The 19,030-nt window shown below is 40.9% G+C and overlaps 1 protein-coding gene, 1 non-coding gene and 1 pseudogene across 3 annotated transcripts in view; 1 reads left to right on the top strand and 2 right to left on the bottom strand.

Moving 5' to 3' along the window:
- Nucleotides 1-19,030, bottom strand: part of LOC135089350 (neurotrophin 1-like) — a 102,967-nt pseudogene that overhangs the window by 8,727 nt on the left and 75,210 nt on the right. The window lies entirely within an intron of this gene.
- On the bottom strand, nucleotides 3,046-3,160 carry Trnal-caa (transfer RNA leucine (anticodon CAA)). Its single transcript has 2 exons — nucleotides 3,123-3,160; nucleotides 3,046-3,090 (listed from the first exon to the last, which is right to left on the bottom strand). It is a non-coding gene; the product is annotated as a tRNA-Leu (tRNA).
- Nucleotides 7,047-18,138, top strand: LOC135089347 (uncharacterized). Its single transcript, XM_063984912.1, has 3 exons — nucleotides 7,047-7,216; nucleotides 14,504-15,124; nucleotides 15,491-18,138. The coding sequence occupies exons 1-3, from the start codon at nucleotides 7,199-7,201 to the stop codon at nucleotides 15,716-15,718; spliced, it is 867 nt and encodes a 288-aa protein (XP_063840982.1). The 5' UTR covers nucleotides 7,047-7,198; the 3' UTR covers nucleotides 15,719-18,138.

Below are 19,030 nucleotides of genomic sequence, written 5' to 3'. Positions count from 1 at the left end.
CGAGTTATCACCATCGTGGTTTTTAAAAACAGTCCTGGTGAGACAGCAAAGCGTTAAGAATAGGAACCTTACGATATACACAGATAAGTAGAAGATGAAATGAGAATGTACGAGTAAAAGATAATAATTTGAGTATGTGAGCAAAAGAGGAATCTTTTAAAAATAATCCTGGCGAGCGAGCAAAGCGTTTAAGAATAAGGCCACTGATATATGCACAAATAAGTAGAAGGAAAAAGATGAAATGAAAATTTATAAAAGAATGATTTGAGTAGGTGAGGCGAGAGAGAAACTTTAAAAATAGTCTTGGTGAGAGACCTGACCGTTTAAGAATAGGAGCATTAATATATACACAAATATACACAAATAGAAGGAAAAGACAACAGAAGAATATAAAAGATAATAATGTGGGTAGGTGAGGCGAAGGGAAGGGAAGGGAAGGGAAGGGAAGGGAAGGGAAGGGAGGGAGAAGAGGCAGTCACCTCCCACCACCACCACCACCACCACCATCACCACCTTGAGCTGTGGTCTGTACAAAGGTGACCACAGGCACCACTCTCGTGGCCTCTCGTCCCTCGTCTTCGCGTCACCAGCCTGTTCATCATCTCCCTCACTGTTATTACGTCTCCTCCACCTTGAACTGTCTTCTTCGTCTTCTTCTTTAAGTATTTTATCTTTCCTACCGCCCCTCTTCTTAATTTTCTACTTTCTCCTTGTTTGTGCCTTCTTGCAGTCTTCTCTTCTTCCTTCTCTACCTCCTCCTCCTCCTATTCCTTTCCCCTTCTTCCTCTTTTCATGTTTTCATATTCTTGTTCTGGTTCTCGTTTTCTCTCCTCCTCCTCCTCCTCCTCCTCATAGCATCACCATGAGTCACCCGTCTTGCTATTTTTGGAAACTGTTTATCGCAATGTCATCGTAACTCTGCTACGCACCTTCTCCTCCTCCTCCTCCTCCTCCTCCTCCTCCTCCTCTTCTTCTTCTTCTTGCTCCTATTCCTCCTCTTTTCTTTCCTCCTCCTCCTCATCTTCTTTTCTCCTCCTCCTCTTCTTTTCCTCTATTTAATTTATTTCCTCTACTTCTCCTCCTCCTCTTTTTTTCTCTTCTCTATCTCTTTATCTTTCTTTCATATCCTCCCCCTTCTTATGTTCTCCTCCATCTCTTAAATTTATCCTATGCTGTGTTGCCTTCTCCTCCTCCTCCTCTTCCACCTCTTTCTCCTCTTCCTGCTTCTTATTCTCCTCCAATAATATGCTAGTCACGAAGAAGAATGAGAGAGAGAGAGAGAGAGAGAGAGAGAGAGAGAGAGAGAGAGAGAGAGAGAGAGAGAGAGAGAGAGAACGGAACTCCCTAATCAAAGTACAAAAAATAAGGAAACCAAGAAAATTAAAGATAAAACAGGTAAATAGAGAGATAATGAGATTAATAGTGGGGTGAAGATGCAAAGATTAAATACAGTGCTTGTTTGTTTGTTGGTGTCCTTGCTTGGTATAGGTGTAAAAAGTGTTCTTCTTCTTCTTCTTCTTCTTCTTCTTCTTCTTCTTCTTCTTCTTCTTCTTCTTCTTCTCTTGTTCTAATTTTTGTTCTTTTTCTTTTCTTGTCCTCCTCCTCCTCTTCTTGCTAGTAGTAGTAGTAGTAGTAGTAGTAGTAGTAGTAGTAGTAGTAGTAGTAGTAGTTGTAGTAGTAGTTGTAGTTGTAGCAGTAGTAGTAGTATAGTCCTTATTTCCCTGTCAATTCTTTTCTTTTATTTCCTCCTCCTCCTCCTCCTCTTCCTCCTCCTCCTACTCCTCCCCCTCCTCCATTACCACCAATTCATTTCGAAGCCTTTTTTTTCCTTGTTGCTTCTCGTTATGTCTCCTTTATCAAATCAATTGCCTTTACACGGTTTTCTCTCTTTTCCCCCTCACACGTGCTCACTTGCCTATTTTATTATTCTATATTTAATACACTTCTATTACAAATCACTACTTTTTATCCTCCTCTTCGTCTTTTTTTTTTTCCTTCCTCCTTGTTTTTTGTCCTTTTTCCTTTATTTTCGTCTGAATCTTCATTACACACACACACACACACACACACACACACACACACACACGAACAAACTACTGAAAAAAGGTTAAAGAAAAAGATCGACTAATTAACTCATTTTATCAATTAATTAATTTATTTACCGATGTACTTAATTCGTCACAACGCAACACAACACACACCACCACATTCAATACAAAGCAACACACTAATGCAAGGTGAGGGAAAGAAGATGAGGCGCAAGGGGAAACTTAAAATTATCCCAGTGTTGGCAAGGCTCTGGCGGCGTGACGGGCCCGGGAGGTGGCACGCAGACTAACCTGTTTTCACCTGGGGCGCGGCAGAGGCTGGGGAGGGTGAGGGACGTGGGTGGGGAGAAGAGTAAGAGGTGGGGGAGGAGAGGAGTGAGTGGGTGTTAGTGCGTGGGGAGAAATGAGTGAGAGAAACAGAGTGCGTGGGAAGAAAGGGGTTTAAGAGAGAGAGAGAGAGAGAGAGAGAGAGAGAGAGAGAGAGGATATTTCTTTATCTATTTACTACGTTATTAAACTATTCACGAGTAAACTGAATAGAAACAGAACAAGGCTCTCTCCTCCCTCGCCTCTCGCGTCGTCAACAAGCAGACAGAAAACAATATGGCTTCCCTGTATCTGTCTCATCTCCGTCGTACTAATTTCCTGTTAGTGTCTCGTGTTACTGGCGCATGATTCCTCTGGCACACTCCCTCAGACTTCACGTTATCAAATCCACTTATTATCTTGTAATCTTCAATCAGATCTCCTTTAATCTTTCCTTAATGGACAGAAAGCACTTTGTATCGCCCTTATCACTCCGGGTGCAATGAATCACGCCACGTCGTTTGTCTGGTGGCTCACTCACTCACTGCAGCCACTCACCCCTCATGTCACTTGGCGACCAGAACTCCACCACTATATATATATATTTTTTTTATTTCATGATTTATGGTTAAAATATCTTGAAATTAAGTCTAGCATCACATTTGCTAAATTCCTTGTTTTTATAAAACTTTGTCAGGAGTGGGATTCGAACCCACGCCCTCAGAGAGGACCAGAAAGCCCGCACCCTTCTATCAGAGGGAAGGTAACCTTGAGTCTGGCGCCTTAGACCACTCGGCCATCCTGACTGGTGCGAAACAAACAGGCAGATAGATAGATATAATAGATAAATAGATAGATAGGTACATAGAAAATAGAAAAAATAAAAAGGTAGGTAAACAGAAAGACAAACATATGACACAAAGAGATAGATAGATAGATAGATAGAGGCAGACAGACAGCTAGATAGGTAGATACATAGATACATAGATAGATGGACACATACATACATACATACATACATACATACATACATACATACTTACATACAGACATACTCGTACATATATATACTTAGACATATTGAGAGAGAGAGAGAGAGAGAGAGAGAGAGAGAGAGAGAGAGAGAGAGAGAGAGAGAGAGAGAGAGAGAGAGAGCAATCATGTTCTATCTATTCATCTATCCATCCAATCCATCTGTGTGTGTGTGTGTGTGTGTGTGTGTGTGTGTGTGTGTGTGTATGTGTGTGTGTGTGTGTGTGAGCCCCGCCCTGTGACCTCAGTGCCAGCGAGGTCAGGTCACCAAGAACCTTTATTGTCATTCTCAATAATATTTTTCACGCCCCACTGCTTACCCTCCGCCTCCTCCTCCTCTCCACTCTCCCTTCTCCTCCCCTCCTCCCTTATTACCTTTCCTTCTCCCTTATTCCCTCTGTTGTGCCTCCACTCTCTTTTCTTCTCTTAAATTTCCTCTTCTGATTTTTTTTCTCCTCTGTTCTTTTTCATCTTTTGCGCATTTTTTCTTTTTTGTTTTCTTCTCTCTTTTTTTTAATTTCCAGATTTTTTTATCACTTATTTTTGCCTTCCCTGTTTTCTGTTATCTTTTCCTCTTTTTTTCATTCCTCCTTCATTCCTCTACTCTTCTGCTCTCCTTCCTCCTCTTCTATTCTTTCTCCCCTATTCCTTTTCCTGTTCTTCCTCCTTTCCTTCCTTCTCTATTATCTTCATCTTTTCTCCTTTCTTCTCTTCCATGCTTTTTTTTAATTTACACTATGCTTCTCTTCTTCCTTTTCCTTACATTCCTTCTCCTATTCTCCCTTCTCTTCCTTCGTTATTTTACTCTTCCTCTCTTTCTTATCCCTCTATTCGTTCTTTCTCTCCTCTAACCTCTTCTTACTATTCTCCTTTCTCTCCTTAACCGCTTCCTTCACCTCCCTCTCCCTCTTACCCATACTCCCCCCCAATACTTTCCTCCCTTTCTCTTTCTCCTCCATTCTCTACCTCCTTAACCCTTTCCTTCACCTCCCTCTCCTACCTCCACCTTACCTACCCCTTCCTACACTCTCCTTACGCCCTCCATCTCACTAATCCTCCCCTCCCTCCCCCATCACCTTGCGCGTGTAAATGATAGGTGATAGGTAGATCTTCACCCCCCCCCCCAACCCGCCCTGGCCTTCTACAGGTTAAGCCCCTGTCGTTTATCTCAATGTTCTCTTAACTTTCCTTAACTTTTACTTGGTCGTCACCTCGCCCTTCACCCACCACGCCTCCTTCAGTAGCTAAATGAGGACCTTGAGTGAGAACTGCGCCTTGAATTGAAATGTAAAATAAGGTGTGATCATACTTTTCTTTGTTTATTTATTTATTTTTTTCATTTCACTTTTCTCTTTTCGTTTCTCTCATTTTTTTTTCTTCATTCATCTCTTTCCCGTTTTTTCTTCCCCTTTCCTTCGTTCTGTCTCTTCTTCTCTTTCTCTCTCATCATCCTTCTTTTACTCTTTCTCTTTCTTCGTTTCTCTCTCATTTCTTACTTTCATTCGCTTCTTTCTTATTTTTTTCTTCCCTTTCCTTCGTTCTCTGTCTCTTCTTCTCTTCCTCTCTCATCATCCTTCTTTCAAATTTCTTAATTTTAATATTTTCCTCTCTTTTGTCTTTCCTTCCATTCGTTCCCACTCTGCAATCCTCCTTCGATTTTTCGTTTTTCTCCACTGTTCTCTTTCTTCCCCCACTTTTCTCCTCACATCCCTCCTTAACCCCGTTTTCTTTCTTCCTTCTCCAGTTCTACCATATTTTTCCCCTCCTGCCTCATCTTCCAATCCTTCCTTACTCATTTCTCTATCCTTCCCTTCCCTCCTCCCATCTCTTCCCTTCCTTTCTCACCCTCCCTTCCTTCCATCAATTCATCTCCTCCATCCATCCCATTCCTTCTCTTGCCTTTCATTCGTTAACCTTTCCTCCCGTGCCTTCCTCCCTCCCCTATAATTTTTCCGCCTCCCCGTGACGCCTCCAGGTACCAAAACCGTGACTCCCACCTCCTCATTAACTGGCACAGGTGAGAAGAGTACTTAGATTGGACAGGTGTGCTCAGGTAAGCCTAAAGATAAGTAGTAAAAGTAAAAGTGATATACATTTATGGACAGATAATACAAATAGATAGACAGACAGACAAATTACAGACAGACAGACAGACAGACAGACAGGAAGGCAGGCAGATCAATATAGTTAAATAGATAGACAGATAGATAGATGAATAAATAAATAAATGGTGAGTGATAAAATAAGTAGATGATAATAATAACTTTTCAATTCCTGTCACTTGTTTTTATTACCTATTCCCTCCCTCTCTCTCTCTCTCTCTCTCTCTCTCTCTCTCTCTCTCTCTCTCTCTCTCTCTGTCTTTACGTAAAGTTCATTGACCCTAAAAAGTACAGGTAACTTTCCTAATTAGATACTGTAAGCATTGTGATAACAACAACAACAACAACAACAACAACAATAATAATAACAATAATAATAATAATAATAATAATAATAATAATAATAATAATAATAATAATAATAATATCGTGACACAGCGACAATGAAACGTGAGAAGATAATAGCACACACACACACACACACACACACACACACACACACACACACAAGTAAATCTCAGAGAGGAAAGTCAAGCAGGAAACAATAGTCTCGCCGGAAGCACACCTGGGGAGGGCAGGCAGGTGAGGCGCCCTTTGTGGGATCTTGAAATTTACAGGTAATGTGACCCGTTTGTGGCAGCACCTTGAGTCAGTGAGTCCATCTGTCCGTCAGTCAGTCAGTCAGTCAGTCAGTCAGTCAGGCAGGCAATCAGTCAGTCAGCCAGGCAATCAGTCAGTCAGTCAGTCAGGCAATCAGTCAGTCAGTCAGTCATTCAGTCAGTCAGTCACTCAGGCAATCAGTCAGTCAGTCAGTCAATCAGTCAGTCAGTCAGTCAGTCAGTCAGTCAGCCAGGCAATCAGTCAGTCAGTCAGCCAGGCAATCAGTCAGTCAGTCAGTCAGTCAGTCAGTCAGCCAGGCAATCAGTCAGTCAGTCAGTCAGTTAGTCAGTCAGTCAGTCAGTCAGTCAGTCATTTAATCAGTTATTCATTTAGTTAATCAATCAATTCCAAAATTTATACCTGTAATTCATCTACTTATTAGGATCCACTGTTATTGCTACTATCACTACCACCACCACCACCACTATCACCTACTCCTACTACTACTACCTATCAACCCACCACCACCACCACCATTACTGCTACAACTATTACAATTACTACAAATGCTACAATGATACCAACAATGCTCTCATCAACATTATCCTTACAGTCATCACCATCATCATCAGTTCTATCATTCTGTACTTTTTACGGATCCTGGTAATTGGCAGCGTGCGGGAAGAGCCAAGCTGAGTGAGATGAGCGAAATGAGTGACAGCGTATCGGTCATGGCTGCCAGTTAAGTCACTCATCCACTTACAACAATCGACCATGAACAAAACATAACAATTAGAAAAAAAAAAAAAAAATAGAATGAAAATAACTTGCTCTTTTTACATAATCTACTTTTTTTTTCTCTCTCTCCTTTAATTAAATTGAAACGTTTATATCGTCACACTGAACTCAATTCGCACCTGAGGCTACACTTGAACCTTCACCTTCTACAGGTAATAACACGCCGCCCATTAGGTCCTCTCACCTGGCGACACCTGGCATCACCTACGGCACTGTGCCACCACGTATATATAGCAGCTCCGGGGCCGTCATGGCGTTCATAAGTTCCCTCTCTCCCCCTTTCCCTCTCCTCCGAGCTCCGAACACCACGCCATGTCCTTAATCCTAATAGTAAGTCCTTGATCCTCTTCATAGAGTGCTTGATCCTATTTATAGAGTGTTTGATCCTACTAACAGAGTGTTTGATTCTTTGATTTGAGAAGTGACTCCTTAATACACGTGCTTGATAATTTTAGTAAGTCTTTGATCCTCCTTATAAAGCGGTTGATCCTACTAATATAGTGTTTGATTCTACTAATGTGTCCTTGATTTTATTAGTAACTCCTAAATCCATGTGCTTGATCTTTTATAGTGAGTTCTTGATTCTGCTTATAGAGTGTTTGATCCTATTAATAGAGTACTTCATTCTATTAGCATTGATTATATTGGGACCTCCTATGAAGTGCCACGCCATATCCTTGATCCTATTAGCAAGAATGTTCATATTAACATACTATTTGATCCTAGTGACACGTACTTGATTCCACTAGTGAGCTCTACGTATTTAATCCTACTATATTCTTGATTCTATTAATAAGTCACTAACCCTATTAATGAGCCCTTGATTCCACTAATACTCTCTTGATCCCACAAGTAAGTCTTTCATCCTAAGTGCAAGGATCTCGAGTGTCGGCGGGGGGGGGGGAATCTTATATCTGTGTCGAATACGTTTGGGAATCAATTCGCTGGTGTCGAGTGAAAGACAAAAGGCCAATAATCTTCAACGCTGTGGTCTGCCATAAGGAGTGTTTCAAAAGCCTCCTTTATCTTTTGTTTCTTCCTTCTTCCATTCTCGTCTCATATTCTTCCTTCTTTCGTGTTTCATCTCTTCTTCGTTTTTCTTGGGTAGTTGTGTTCTCATGATGGTGTTTATGTTGTTTTCTTCAACCAATGATGCAGAATACGTGTTAAAATCTTATTAGAATCACGAAAACACTCTTGGAAATACTGGTAACTTTCACAATCCAAACATTTCTTTTCGTAATTTGGTATATATATATATTACTTTTTATTTATTGATTATTTTTTGTTACCTTTTGCGACCATCGCCCAGATGCCCTCTTACGTAAAAAAAAAAAAAAAAAAAAAAAAAAAACTACACACTTAAATCCAAGTGAGGCAACACACCGAAACGTTTGAGAATACATACCAAAATGAAGGAGTGTGATGCCTTTGGGTGCAAGTGACAGTATGACTTTTGTTGCTTATTTGGGTAACCCTTGAAGACTTTACTGAGCAAGAAGGGAATTACAGGCAGTGAAAGGCTGAAACTGCCCCGTCATTCATTTCGCTGTCTGTGGTGGAGAGAGAGAGAGAGAGAGAGAGAGAGAGAGAGAGAGAGAGAGAGAGAGAGAGAGAGAGAGAGAGAGAGAGAGAGAGATAGAGAGTCAATAATTGGAAAAGAAAAGAAACAAAAAAGTAGCATTTACCATTCATTTTTTTCTTTTCACTACTTACATTTTTATTTATTCATTTAAGCTATTTATTGTCTACGAAAACCAAAACAATCGTTAAACTAAACCACTCCTCGAATTACCGCCTACCCCCACAATAAAATCGGCCTCATACAAATGTACTCGTAAACTTAACTCAAACATCAAAGAGAAGCTCATAATAAAATATAATCACTCCCACCATCCACCTTTCACAATTATTACCTGCAGCAGAAACACCAGTAATCCCCATCCTTACACTGCCTATCTGCTCTCGTCACGACTCCTGTAATGACACCCGAGGCAAGTGTAATTCCAGACATCCACGTGGCTGCCCCCTCACCATTGCGTCACGACAACCACCAACGCAACCCACAAATCTCATCTCATCACCTTCTCTTCTGTTACTGTCTCTTTCTCTCCCTGTCTGTCTGTCTCTCTGGTCACTTAAAATTACAGAAACACTCGTTAAAATAAATCCTCTTTTAACCTCATTACCACATCACCTCACCACACACACACACACACGCACACACAGAGGTAGGGAGGTGACGAAACATAAGCGGTCGCAGAAGCGAGTATAGGCTCCTGTGTTACTCCGCGTCAGGAGTTTGCAAAGGAGTGATGCAAAGGTGGTGGTTGAGGAGAAGGAGGAGGAGGAGGAGGAGGAGGAGGAGGAGGAGGAGGAGGAGGAGGAGGAGGTGAGTTTGTTGCTATTAAAAGTCAGTAAAAGCTGAATGAGTAAAGAGCAGAAAGGGGAAAGATTGAATAGGGGTGAAATAATATGATATGTTTAGAAGCAAGACGAAAGATTATGATGAATACGGTAAGATAATCTGTATTTGAATTACATTAGAGAAGGTAACTTGAAGTAAAAGAAAAGAAAGATGGCGAGGGGAAAGAAAGAAGATAATATAATAACAAGTAAGGACAAAAGTAGAAAGAACAGATGAGAGTAAGAAAAAAAAGAAGAGAACATGAATACATAAGAGAGAACTGGTAATGACACTCTAAGATCCTTTAACTTATATGTTCTTCATTTAACATTACTATAAAAACTCCTTACAAAGAAATGAATATGCGGAAAATTCATCTTTTTTTTTTTTAGGAGTCATAGCACTACTAAAGAGACTATGGCAAAAAATAGTATTTAAAAAGTTATTGCTTAAATGGAAACAAAAATAAGGTGAACAAGAGAATAATTTTGTCATTTTTGGAATTAAGGAAATACGAGACGAGAGCACAAAAAAAAATGTGTCTAAAAGTTATTGTTTGAATGAAAGCAAGATACAACGAGAATAGGGGAATAATCTTATCAATTTTGGTGATAATAGACCGTTTAAGAAACCAGAACACAAAATTCAGTGTTTAAAAGTTATTATTTGTATAGAAACAGAAGAAATAAGAGAGAATAGGCAAACAATCCAATATTTTCTGCGCTTATAAGATTATTTACGAGACAGTAGTAAAAAAAAAAGTGTTTAAAATATTGCTGGCGTTTATGGGAAAAATAATGTAGGAGTGAAAGATTTAATTACTGCGGTTAAACAAGTCATGCATTCATAACTCATATTAGTCGCGCTGCTTCCCCTGCTAAGTGGCGTCTGGTCATCTATGCTCACTGTACCTTGTCATACACTACCATTACCCTTGAGAACGCCTACCCCCCTCTCTATCTTCCCTACCCCCACCTGCATCCCTCACCACACCACCACACCACCACCATGCCACCACATCACCTTAATGAGTCTACCTGCATCTCACTGCTTATCTGCCGATGCTTAATTCTCTCTCTCTCTCTCTCTCTCTCTCTCTCTCTCTCTCTCTCTCTCTCTCTCTCTCTCTCTCTCTCTTCGCCTGAACTAATAATCACTGTACTTTCACCTTTCACTGTTCACTGTACGCTGGGTAGTGCAATGATCCCCTCAGGGCTGTTTATTGTCGAGGAGGAGGAGGAGGAGGAGGAGGAGGAGGAGGAGGAGCACTTTTGCCATTGTCATTTCTGAGATCAACACACGATACTCAGTACACTCTCTCTCTCTCTCTCTCTCTCTCTCTCTCTCTCTCTCTCTCTCTCTCTCTCTCTCTCTCTCTCTCTCTCTCTCTCTCTCTCTCCTCTCTCTCTCTCATGATAATGTACTTTGATAGCTTTGTTAAATCCTCCTTCTCTTCCTCTCTCTTGATTTTCTCCTTCCTCCTTCTCTTCCCCTCCTCTTTCCTTTTTCTTTCTTATTCTTCTCCTTCCTCCTCCTCCTCCTCCTCCTCCTCCTCCTCATCATCATCATCATCATCATTATCATTATCATCATCGTCTTTCTGTCCCAATTTCGTAACAGGAATATATGAATTAATCCAGAGGTTAGTCGTGATGAGCGGGGCGTGGTTTGATGCAGAGACGCACAATGCAATGAGATTCAAACCTCCGCACCATTATTAGGAGCAGGGAGACTTCAGAACGCGGCTAATTATCTCTCTTTTGAAACCGTGAGCGTGTGGGAAGGTGGAGAGAGAGAGAGAGAGAGAGAGAGAGAGAGAGAGAGAGAGAGAGAGAGAGAGAGAGAGAGAGAGAATGTTCATACGAGTTAATTTTTCACTGTTATTTGCTTGTTTATTCTTTTGTACATTTCAATATTCAAATTTTAGAATCTTTCATTCATTCTTTCATTAATTTATTCTCTCATTCAGTCAGTCAGTCATTTATTTAGGCAGTCATTCAGTCGGTCAGTTAGTCAGCATTCATGCATTTAATCAGTCAGCCAGTTACCAAGACAGTCAGTTTGTCAATCAGCCAGCCAGCCAATTACTTAGTCAGTCAGTTACTTCATCAGTTAGTCAGTCATTCAATGAGTCATTCAGTCCTCCAGCAACAAGTAACACAATCACGAATATAAAACGTGACCCCACACTCAATCAGCCTCCAATCATGACCTAATCCATGAGGCACGCCTGTGATACCTTATGTACGGGGGAGCTCTAGCCAAGGGCGACAAAGCTGGAAGAAAAGATTCACTGCTGCTGACACATGCTCTCTTCCCCTTCTCTGCAAACAATGTTGATAATTTATTTTCGCTCTCCAGTAACCGTAAATACTAATGTAGTTATAAAGACCATATTTGCTCCTTTAAAACTAATCTCTTTAAAGTTTTGATGAAATTTTTTCTTTATAAGCTCTGCGGTAACCGCAAACAGTATTGCGGTTATAAAAGATTATATTTGTCACTTTAAGACCCTATTCTCCCTTAATGATGTGATAGAAGTTTTCTTTATAATATTGGATGTGTTGAGTGACGCGCTAAACAATGCAGAGGTTACGGAGGCAGTCTGAAAGCAAGTCCAGAGTTAAGTTAGGGAGTGTCTTGAGACATTCAAGTATGCGGGTGTCTCAATTAGCCATCAGTTACCTGCAAGTATGTGTGGTTTTACAGGAAGGATCAGTTATTCCCACACTGAAGAAAAGTGTGTGTGTGTGTGTGTGTGTGTGTGTGTGTGTGTGTGTGTGTGTGTGTGTGTGTGTGTGTGTGTGTGTGTACCTTACCTATTCTCGAGTGAGCTGGGGATGACCTTGACAGTTCGTTCACCTGCCGCACCACACCTCGCCACTTTACAACATCGCATTACATCGTCACCTTCTTTACTTTTCATATTTTATTTTTATCTTATTTATATTTTTCTACTGTTAGGGAAATCGAGATGAAAAGCCGCCACTTTCCTGATTTTCGTATTAAAGGCAGGAAAGTTGAAGTTAATTATATATCAGTCACTCCATTTGCAAGACAAAATAGACCATGTTAACTGATGCGACACATGATGAAATACAAAGAAAAATCAATAATCTCCATAACACGAGTAATTTGGTTTATAAGAGTGGTAATATATACTTTGTTATGGCTTCATCTGTCTATCTAATCATTTGTTTATCTATTCACTTATATTTTTGTATTAATCTATGTATTAGCATATGTTTACGTATGTATAAATCTCTCTCTCTCACCATCCATGTACTTATCTAGCTATTTATCTTTTCATTTATATATTTTCAAGTTTATCTGCTTCTTTATTTCGCTATGTATCCATCTCTCTAACTCCTTATATGTCTGTATATCCATTTACCCATCTGTTTATCCATTCATCCGCCTTTCTATGTCAGTCTATCTGTCTCTCTATCTATAAATGTATGTCTGTATAAATGTATGTATGTATGTAATATTTACCTAACGATTAACTTTTTTTTTATTTATTTATCTTTTTTAAGACTCGAGAAGCAATATAACATGATACCGATTCCCGCCACCACCATCACCACTATCGCCACCACCGTCACCACCATCACCGCGAGACATGTAAAGGTTAACGAGGCAATGCAACCGGAAATACCTTCGCTTACCAATAGAGCACACCTGAGTATACACACTTGTGGTGGCTCCCGTGCACCACCTGATTATCATTACTACTGCCGCTGCGTGAGAGATAACACTGATGCAATGAAGGCGAGAGATAATGATGGGAATAGAAAATGTAGTAGCAATGGGTGCATGTGAACTGAACGGGTAATGGAGAGAAGTATATCGAAAACTGAAGTGTGAAAAATGGATGAATTAATGAAGGGGAACGTAAATGAAGTCACGAAAACAAACCGAAAAAATAAAAAAGTAAATAAAAACGAAGAAAAAGCAAAATAGTAACGAGAAGAAAACGAAGAACACGAGCAAGAACAAAAACAGAAAGAAAGAGAAAGAAAAAAAAACAGAGAAAAGTAAAAAGATAGAAATATATATAGATAAACAGATAGGTAGATATATAAATAAACAGATAGACAGACAGATAAAAGAAAAAGATAAATATATAAAGAAATAGACGAAAGAAAATAAGACAAAAGAAAGAAAGATAAAAAGATAAATAAAATAAAGAAGAGAAGAAGAAAGAAAGACTCCTCATTTTTACCACAATCACACCCGTAGGAACATGCTGCTGTTTCCTCCCTCGAGTTCTTCAGGTGACGCAATGAGACTGAAAATCGCATCACTGTTCCCTTTGTGTCATTAAACTGTCAGCTTAGGGCCACCACCACCACGGCCACCACCACCACCACCACCACCACCACCACGCCTTGACCTCCGCCCTCACTAACGATCGGGTATTTTGTCATTTTCCTTCACCTTGCATCACCTTCACCATCATTTCACCGAGGAAAGTTGATAATGACACCTTCGCGAACCTCAAAACCCGTGACCTGGCGAGTCTTTTCCTGCCACGCCCTTCTCCTGCGTCACTCTCTGCACCGTCATCCTAACTAATACGTGACATTAGAACAATAAGAAGCTTGAAGGCGTTAAGTATATGCGCACCCGTACCTGTAAAAAAACATAGCTACCTATATCCATTTGTCATCCCTATGCATAAATTAATATAATCTTTTAAAGCTCCCTGTTGATTTAATACTAATAACCTAATAACTGAAACTCAAAAATTTTTAAGTCCTTTTATTTTATTCTCTCTCTCTCTCTCTCTCCCTCTCTCTCTCTCTCTCTCTCTCTCTCTCTCTCTCTCTCTCTCTCTCTCTCTCTCTCTCTCTCTAATAGGATTATTTTCAAAGGCCACGGAGATTATTATTCAGATTTTCATGTATTTTCCTTGTTAAACGGTCACTAAAATCATGAAACGTCCTTGAAAATCTCACTAATCTGCACTAGTCTGGTATATGCAAAAAAAAAAATAAATAAAAATAAATAAATAAATAAAAAAAATAAGGCGTCGAAACAGGAATACGGTCCCAAATTAATTCCACTCATCTAACACTCCATTTGGGAACCGATTTCTTACGATCACATCTCAATATTTACTTCCACGCTGCTGTTGATATTTGGAAACTGAATTCTGACTATGATTTTATGAAATTTCCCTTGACGCTGCTGTCTTCCAATCACAGGTGTGGGCAGTAGCAGCAAGTGTGGTGAGAGGAGATGCTGACGCCAAATCCGACCCTGCCTATGTTTCCCATCACGGCACGCCCCACCACTCCGTCCCTGCCTACCACCCCAGCACTTACGCCCCCACCCCAGCACCCTACCACCACACCACCCCCGCATACCACCCCGTCACACCGGCATACCACCACGTAACACACGCCTACGAAGCCGTCACACCAGCCTATCACGCCGTCACACCAGTCTACCACCCCACAGGCTACCCCACCTCCGCGCCTGCCTATCCACACGCGTATCACCCTCCCACCGCAAAACCGGGGTATGAATTCAAATGTTACGGTTATGATCAAGTTCCAACATGTTCCTACAACACCACGAAACCCTGGTGCTTGTATGACTACGAGTACCCACTGAAGGAGATGGAGGAGGCGCTGCACTATTTCAAGCATCACGTTCTGACTTTGTACGCTGACGTGGCTGACTTGCACACTGGTAACTCGGTGAACAGACCCGAGATACTGAAGGAGGAGACTTACTTGTGCCCATCTGAGACGGCGTATGTGCGGCCGCTGCGGGCTATCAATACTGAGGGCTACTGGAGGACTATTGTCAATAATGTAAAGGTAAGGTTCGACTCTGTAGCGTTCCTAAGGGCCGTATTCTGAAACGTTTTGCTCTCTCGCCACCCACGACTATTTTCAAAGGTTACAGAGATGATTAGCGTGGTTCTCTAGAGTGTTTGTCATGTTAATAACGTAGAAATGTTGTTAATCTGTCACTAGAATCCTTAAAAACCCGTGTAACTTCACTTGGATACAGTGGAAGTGCGGCGCGGAAGTGTTTCAGAATATGGTCCTAAGGGTTGTGTTGCGAATCTTCTCGTTATAGACTGCTGATCAGATCATTTGACCACCGCGCCATATATAACGTTAACTCTCTCTCTCTCTCTCTCTCTCTCTCTCTCTCTCTCTCTCTCTCTCTCTCTCCAGGTGGACTACGAGGTGTTGACACAGACGACCCGCGTGGAGGAATGCCAGAGTTACGCCGAGTGCCCGCTGGTGCCTCACTGCTACGAGTCCAAGTGCCTGCAGAAGTTCATCTACCACCGCTTCTTGGTGTACGACCCTTGTGACGAGTACTTCCCCTTCGCCGTGGAGACCTTCCAGCTCCCCGCCAGCTGCGCCTGTTTCCTCGGCGCCTCCTCCCTCGACCACTAACACATGTACACAGAAGAAGAACAAATCGCAGTATTTTAACCTAACAGCAGATGTTATACTTTGATCATGTCCTGACGAGGCTGTGTGTGATAAGTTGCACTGTCTTAACACTCCTCACGAAGTTCCTTATTAGTGTAGATCATATACTCTAGTTCACGTTTCCCTCTGGTACTTGGAAACACTGCCAACACTTATCACTTGTTTCTCTCTCACTTGAAAACACTCTCTAAACACTTAGCACTAGTTTCTTTCACTTGGAAACACTCTCTAAATACTTAACACTAGTTTCTCTCACTTGGAAACACTCTGAGCACTTAACACTAGTTTCTCTCATACTTAAAGACACTTAACACTTACCACCTGTACACTTTCAAATACTTCCTCACATATGTGCTTGATGTGCACTCCCTCGCACTAGCACATGCATTCATCACCGAACAATAGCACTTCCTCACGCTGTTCCTTATAGACGACAATACATTAATTTACTTTCTTCTCTGCCTCTCTCCTCCTATATCGTAACCGTCCTTATCTTGTTTTTCTTTTCCTTTTTCTTTTTTTTTTTTTGTTCCTTCTTTACGTGACGTAGTACGGTCAGCACACCGATACGAACACGCCCTCTGTAAACTAGTATCACTCCAAGCAATGCGCAGTGCCTTATGGGTAGCCTGCAGTAGTATTAGTAGTACCCTGCAATTCACATCACCTTCTCGCTTCTCTTCCTCCAAGACGATGAACACGCCTCCACGTCCTGCTGTCTCGTAAACCAGTGCGTGTAGATATTCTATTGTAATAGCGAGAACACTTAAGTTCACTCTTCTTTCTTTACAACGAACACGTCCCTACATCATCCAGCTATCTCATAAACCAGTGCTTATATATACTCAGCAGTAATGGCACGTGTACACTTAAGGTCACGCTCTCTTTACAACGAACATATTCCCACATCTAGCTATCTCATGAACCAGTGCATATAGATATTCTGTAATAATAATATATGTAGACTTAAGTTCACATTCCACTCTCGTCTCCTCATACCTACATCTCTCCTTCTAGAGTTTTTTCCTACCACATTCTCCTCACAATATTTTTCCCCCGTCTTTTCTTCCCAGACAAAGCATTTATAACACAAAGTCTGAGATGTAGAACACAACGCTTGCACGCCTCAGATAGCACACACGCATTTTTTTTTTTAATGCACAAGGGAGGAATTCAGAAAAAAAAAAAAATCACTAATTGTCTTTCTCAGAATCTCCTCACAAACTCTTTGTTTTGAGACGTCGCTGTTGTCAAATCCTTTAATGCTTTGTTCTCTCATTAGGACTATTTTCAAGGGCCACGAAGATGATCAACTATGTTCTTGTACGTGCTTTTTCTCCTTGATGGTATAGAATATTTGTTAAGCCATAAGGAAAAACACCCTTGAACACTCTACAGAGATTATTAGTTGTGTTCTTATAGATTTTCTTCCCTTGATGGTATAAAATATTTGTTAAGCCATCAACGAATCATGGAAAAAACATCCTTGAAAACCCAATGCCTTCCACTACAACCTGTTGGAAATGGAGATAGAGCGCCGAAACGTTTAGGAATACGCTCCTGATGTAATACAGCTGGTAACTGAGCAATTACCGTATATGGAGCTTCATTGCCAGTGATTGTATTGATTAATTATGTCCATCCCGGAACCCTCAAGCTTCCTGGTGGCACGTGAAGAAAGCAGTTCTCTAGTCGTTTGTGTGTGTGTGTGTGTGTGTGTGTGTGTGTGTGTGTGTGTGTGTGAACGCCCAACTAGCTATAACCCAAAAGAGATCTTTCGATGTACCCTTATTTTTGTACCAAATGACCACAAGAATAGATACTTATTTGTAGCTTCATGTAGAGCAAATATATTTTTGAGGAAACGCGCCTTTTATCCTTATATTAGTTTATGGTTGTACATGACCGCCACCAGGTACCACCACTTGGGTATTGGGCTCCTGCTACTGAACTAAACCTCCCCAATTCATAAGATCCTCAAATTAAATTGCTCTTCAGTTCCTACGGGCAACAGGTCACGTGAGGAGCGCCTGGTACTGAACTAAAGGGCCTCCATTCACAAGATCCTTAGGTTAAATGGTGCCTCAATTCCTATGGGCATCTTATGGGCCACAGGTCACATGCAGGGACCGCCACGTGTAGGCCTGAAGGGTTCTTGCGGCATCTTTTATTTTCTAATGTTCTTGTGTGGCCGTTACTGTGGTGCTAAAAAGGTAAATCTTCTCTTTCACTGCTACTTGGCACCACTTGGTTTCTTTCTTAACCATCACCTTTAAATATTATACCTGATGAAAACTGAAAAATCTATTTTTAATCTTTTTTTCTAGCAGGTATTTGTAAAAACTCTCTCTACAGGCACCATTAAATATTATACTGACTACAAACTGGAATATCTAGTCTTTTAATCCATTTTCTTGTAGGTTCTTGTAAAACGTTTCGTGTAGGACTTTTAGTATTATGAATTAATGCATATAAGAACGTAAGAAAATAAGGTAAGCTGCAAGAAGTCACCAGATCTACACGTGGCACTCCCTCCCTCTATGAAACACACCTGCCTACCTCCACCTATCATCCTCATACCGCAGTGAGACGGATAACCAGTCAATGCAAACCTTCCACTACTTGTCTTCCACCTTTTCCTTCCGTTGCATGTTCATCGCCAGTAATCAGTCTACCGTTTTCTGTGCAAGGTGAATGACGTCACCTTAGCGTTTTTCCTTCTCTCACGGTCAGATGCAATGATGCGGAGATCCAGGCGTAGTGTGCTGAGAGAGAGAGAGAGAGAGAGAGAGAGAGAGAGAGAGAGAGAGAGAGAGAGAGAGAGAGAGAGAGAGAGAGAGAGAGAGAGAGAGAGAGAGAGAGAGAGAGAGAGAGCATTATACACGACTGCAGTATTATAACTGAAGTAGTAGTAGTAGTAGTAGTAATAGTAGTAGTAGTAGTAGTAGTAGTAGTAGTAGTAGTAGTAGTAGTAGTAGTAGTAGTAACAACAACAACAACAACAACAACAACAACAACAACAACAACAGCAGCAACAACAACAACAACAACAACAACAACCTGCCCGTTCCTACGCCTGCAAATTGGCATCCGAGGAAAAAAAATGGAGCAATCAATACAAAAAAAAAAGTAACAATAAATAACAAGAATATAAGAATTTGATATAAAAAAAATAATGCAACTGTTACTTTCTGAGGGGAGACGTTCATGACATCGTTTAATAGTAGTAGTAGTAGAAATAGTAGTAGTAGTAGTAGAAATAGTAGTAGTAGT

The sequence above is a fragment of the Scylla paramamosain genome, chromosome 32 (genome assembly GCF_035594125.1).
Source record: "Scylla paramamosain isolate STU-SP2022 chromosome 32, ASM3559412v1, whole genome shotgun sequence".
NCBI lineage: Eukaryota > Metazoa > Arthropoda > Malacostraca > Decapoda > Portunidae > Scylla > Scylla paramamosain.
Note: the sequence above shows the minus strand (reverse complement) of the source record. Positions and strands in the feature narration are given on the sequence as shown.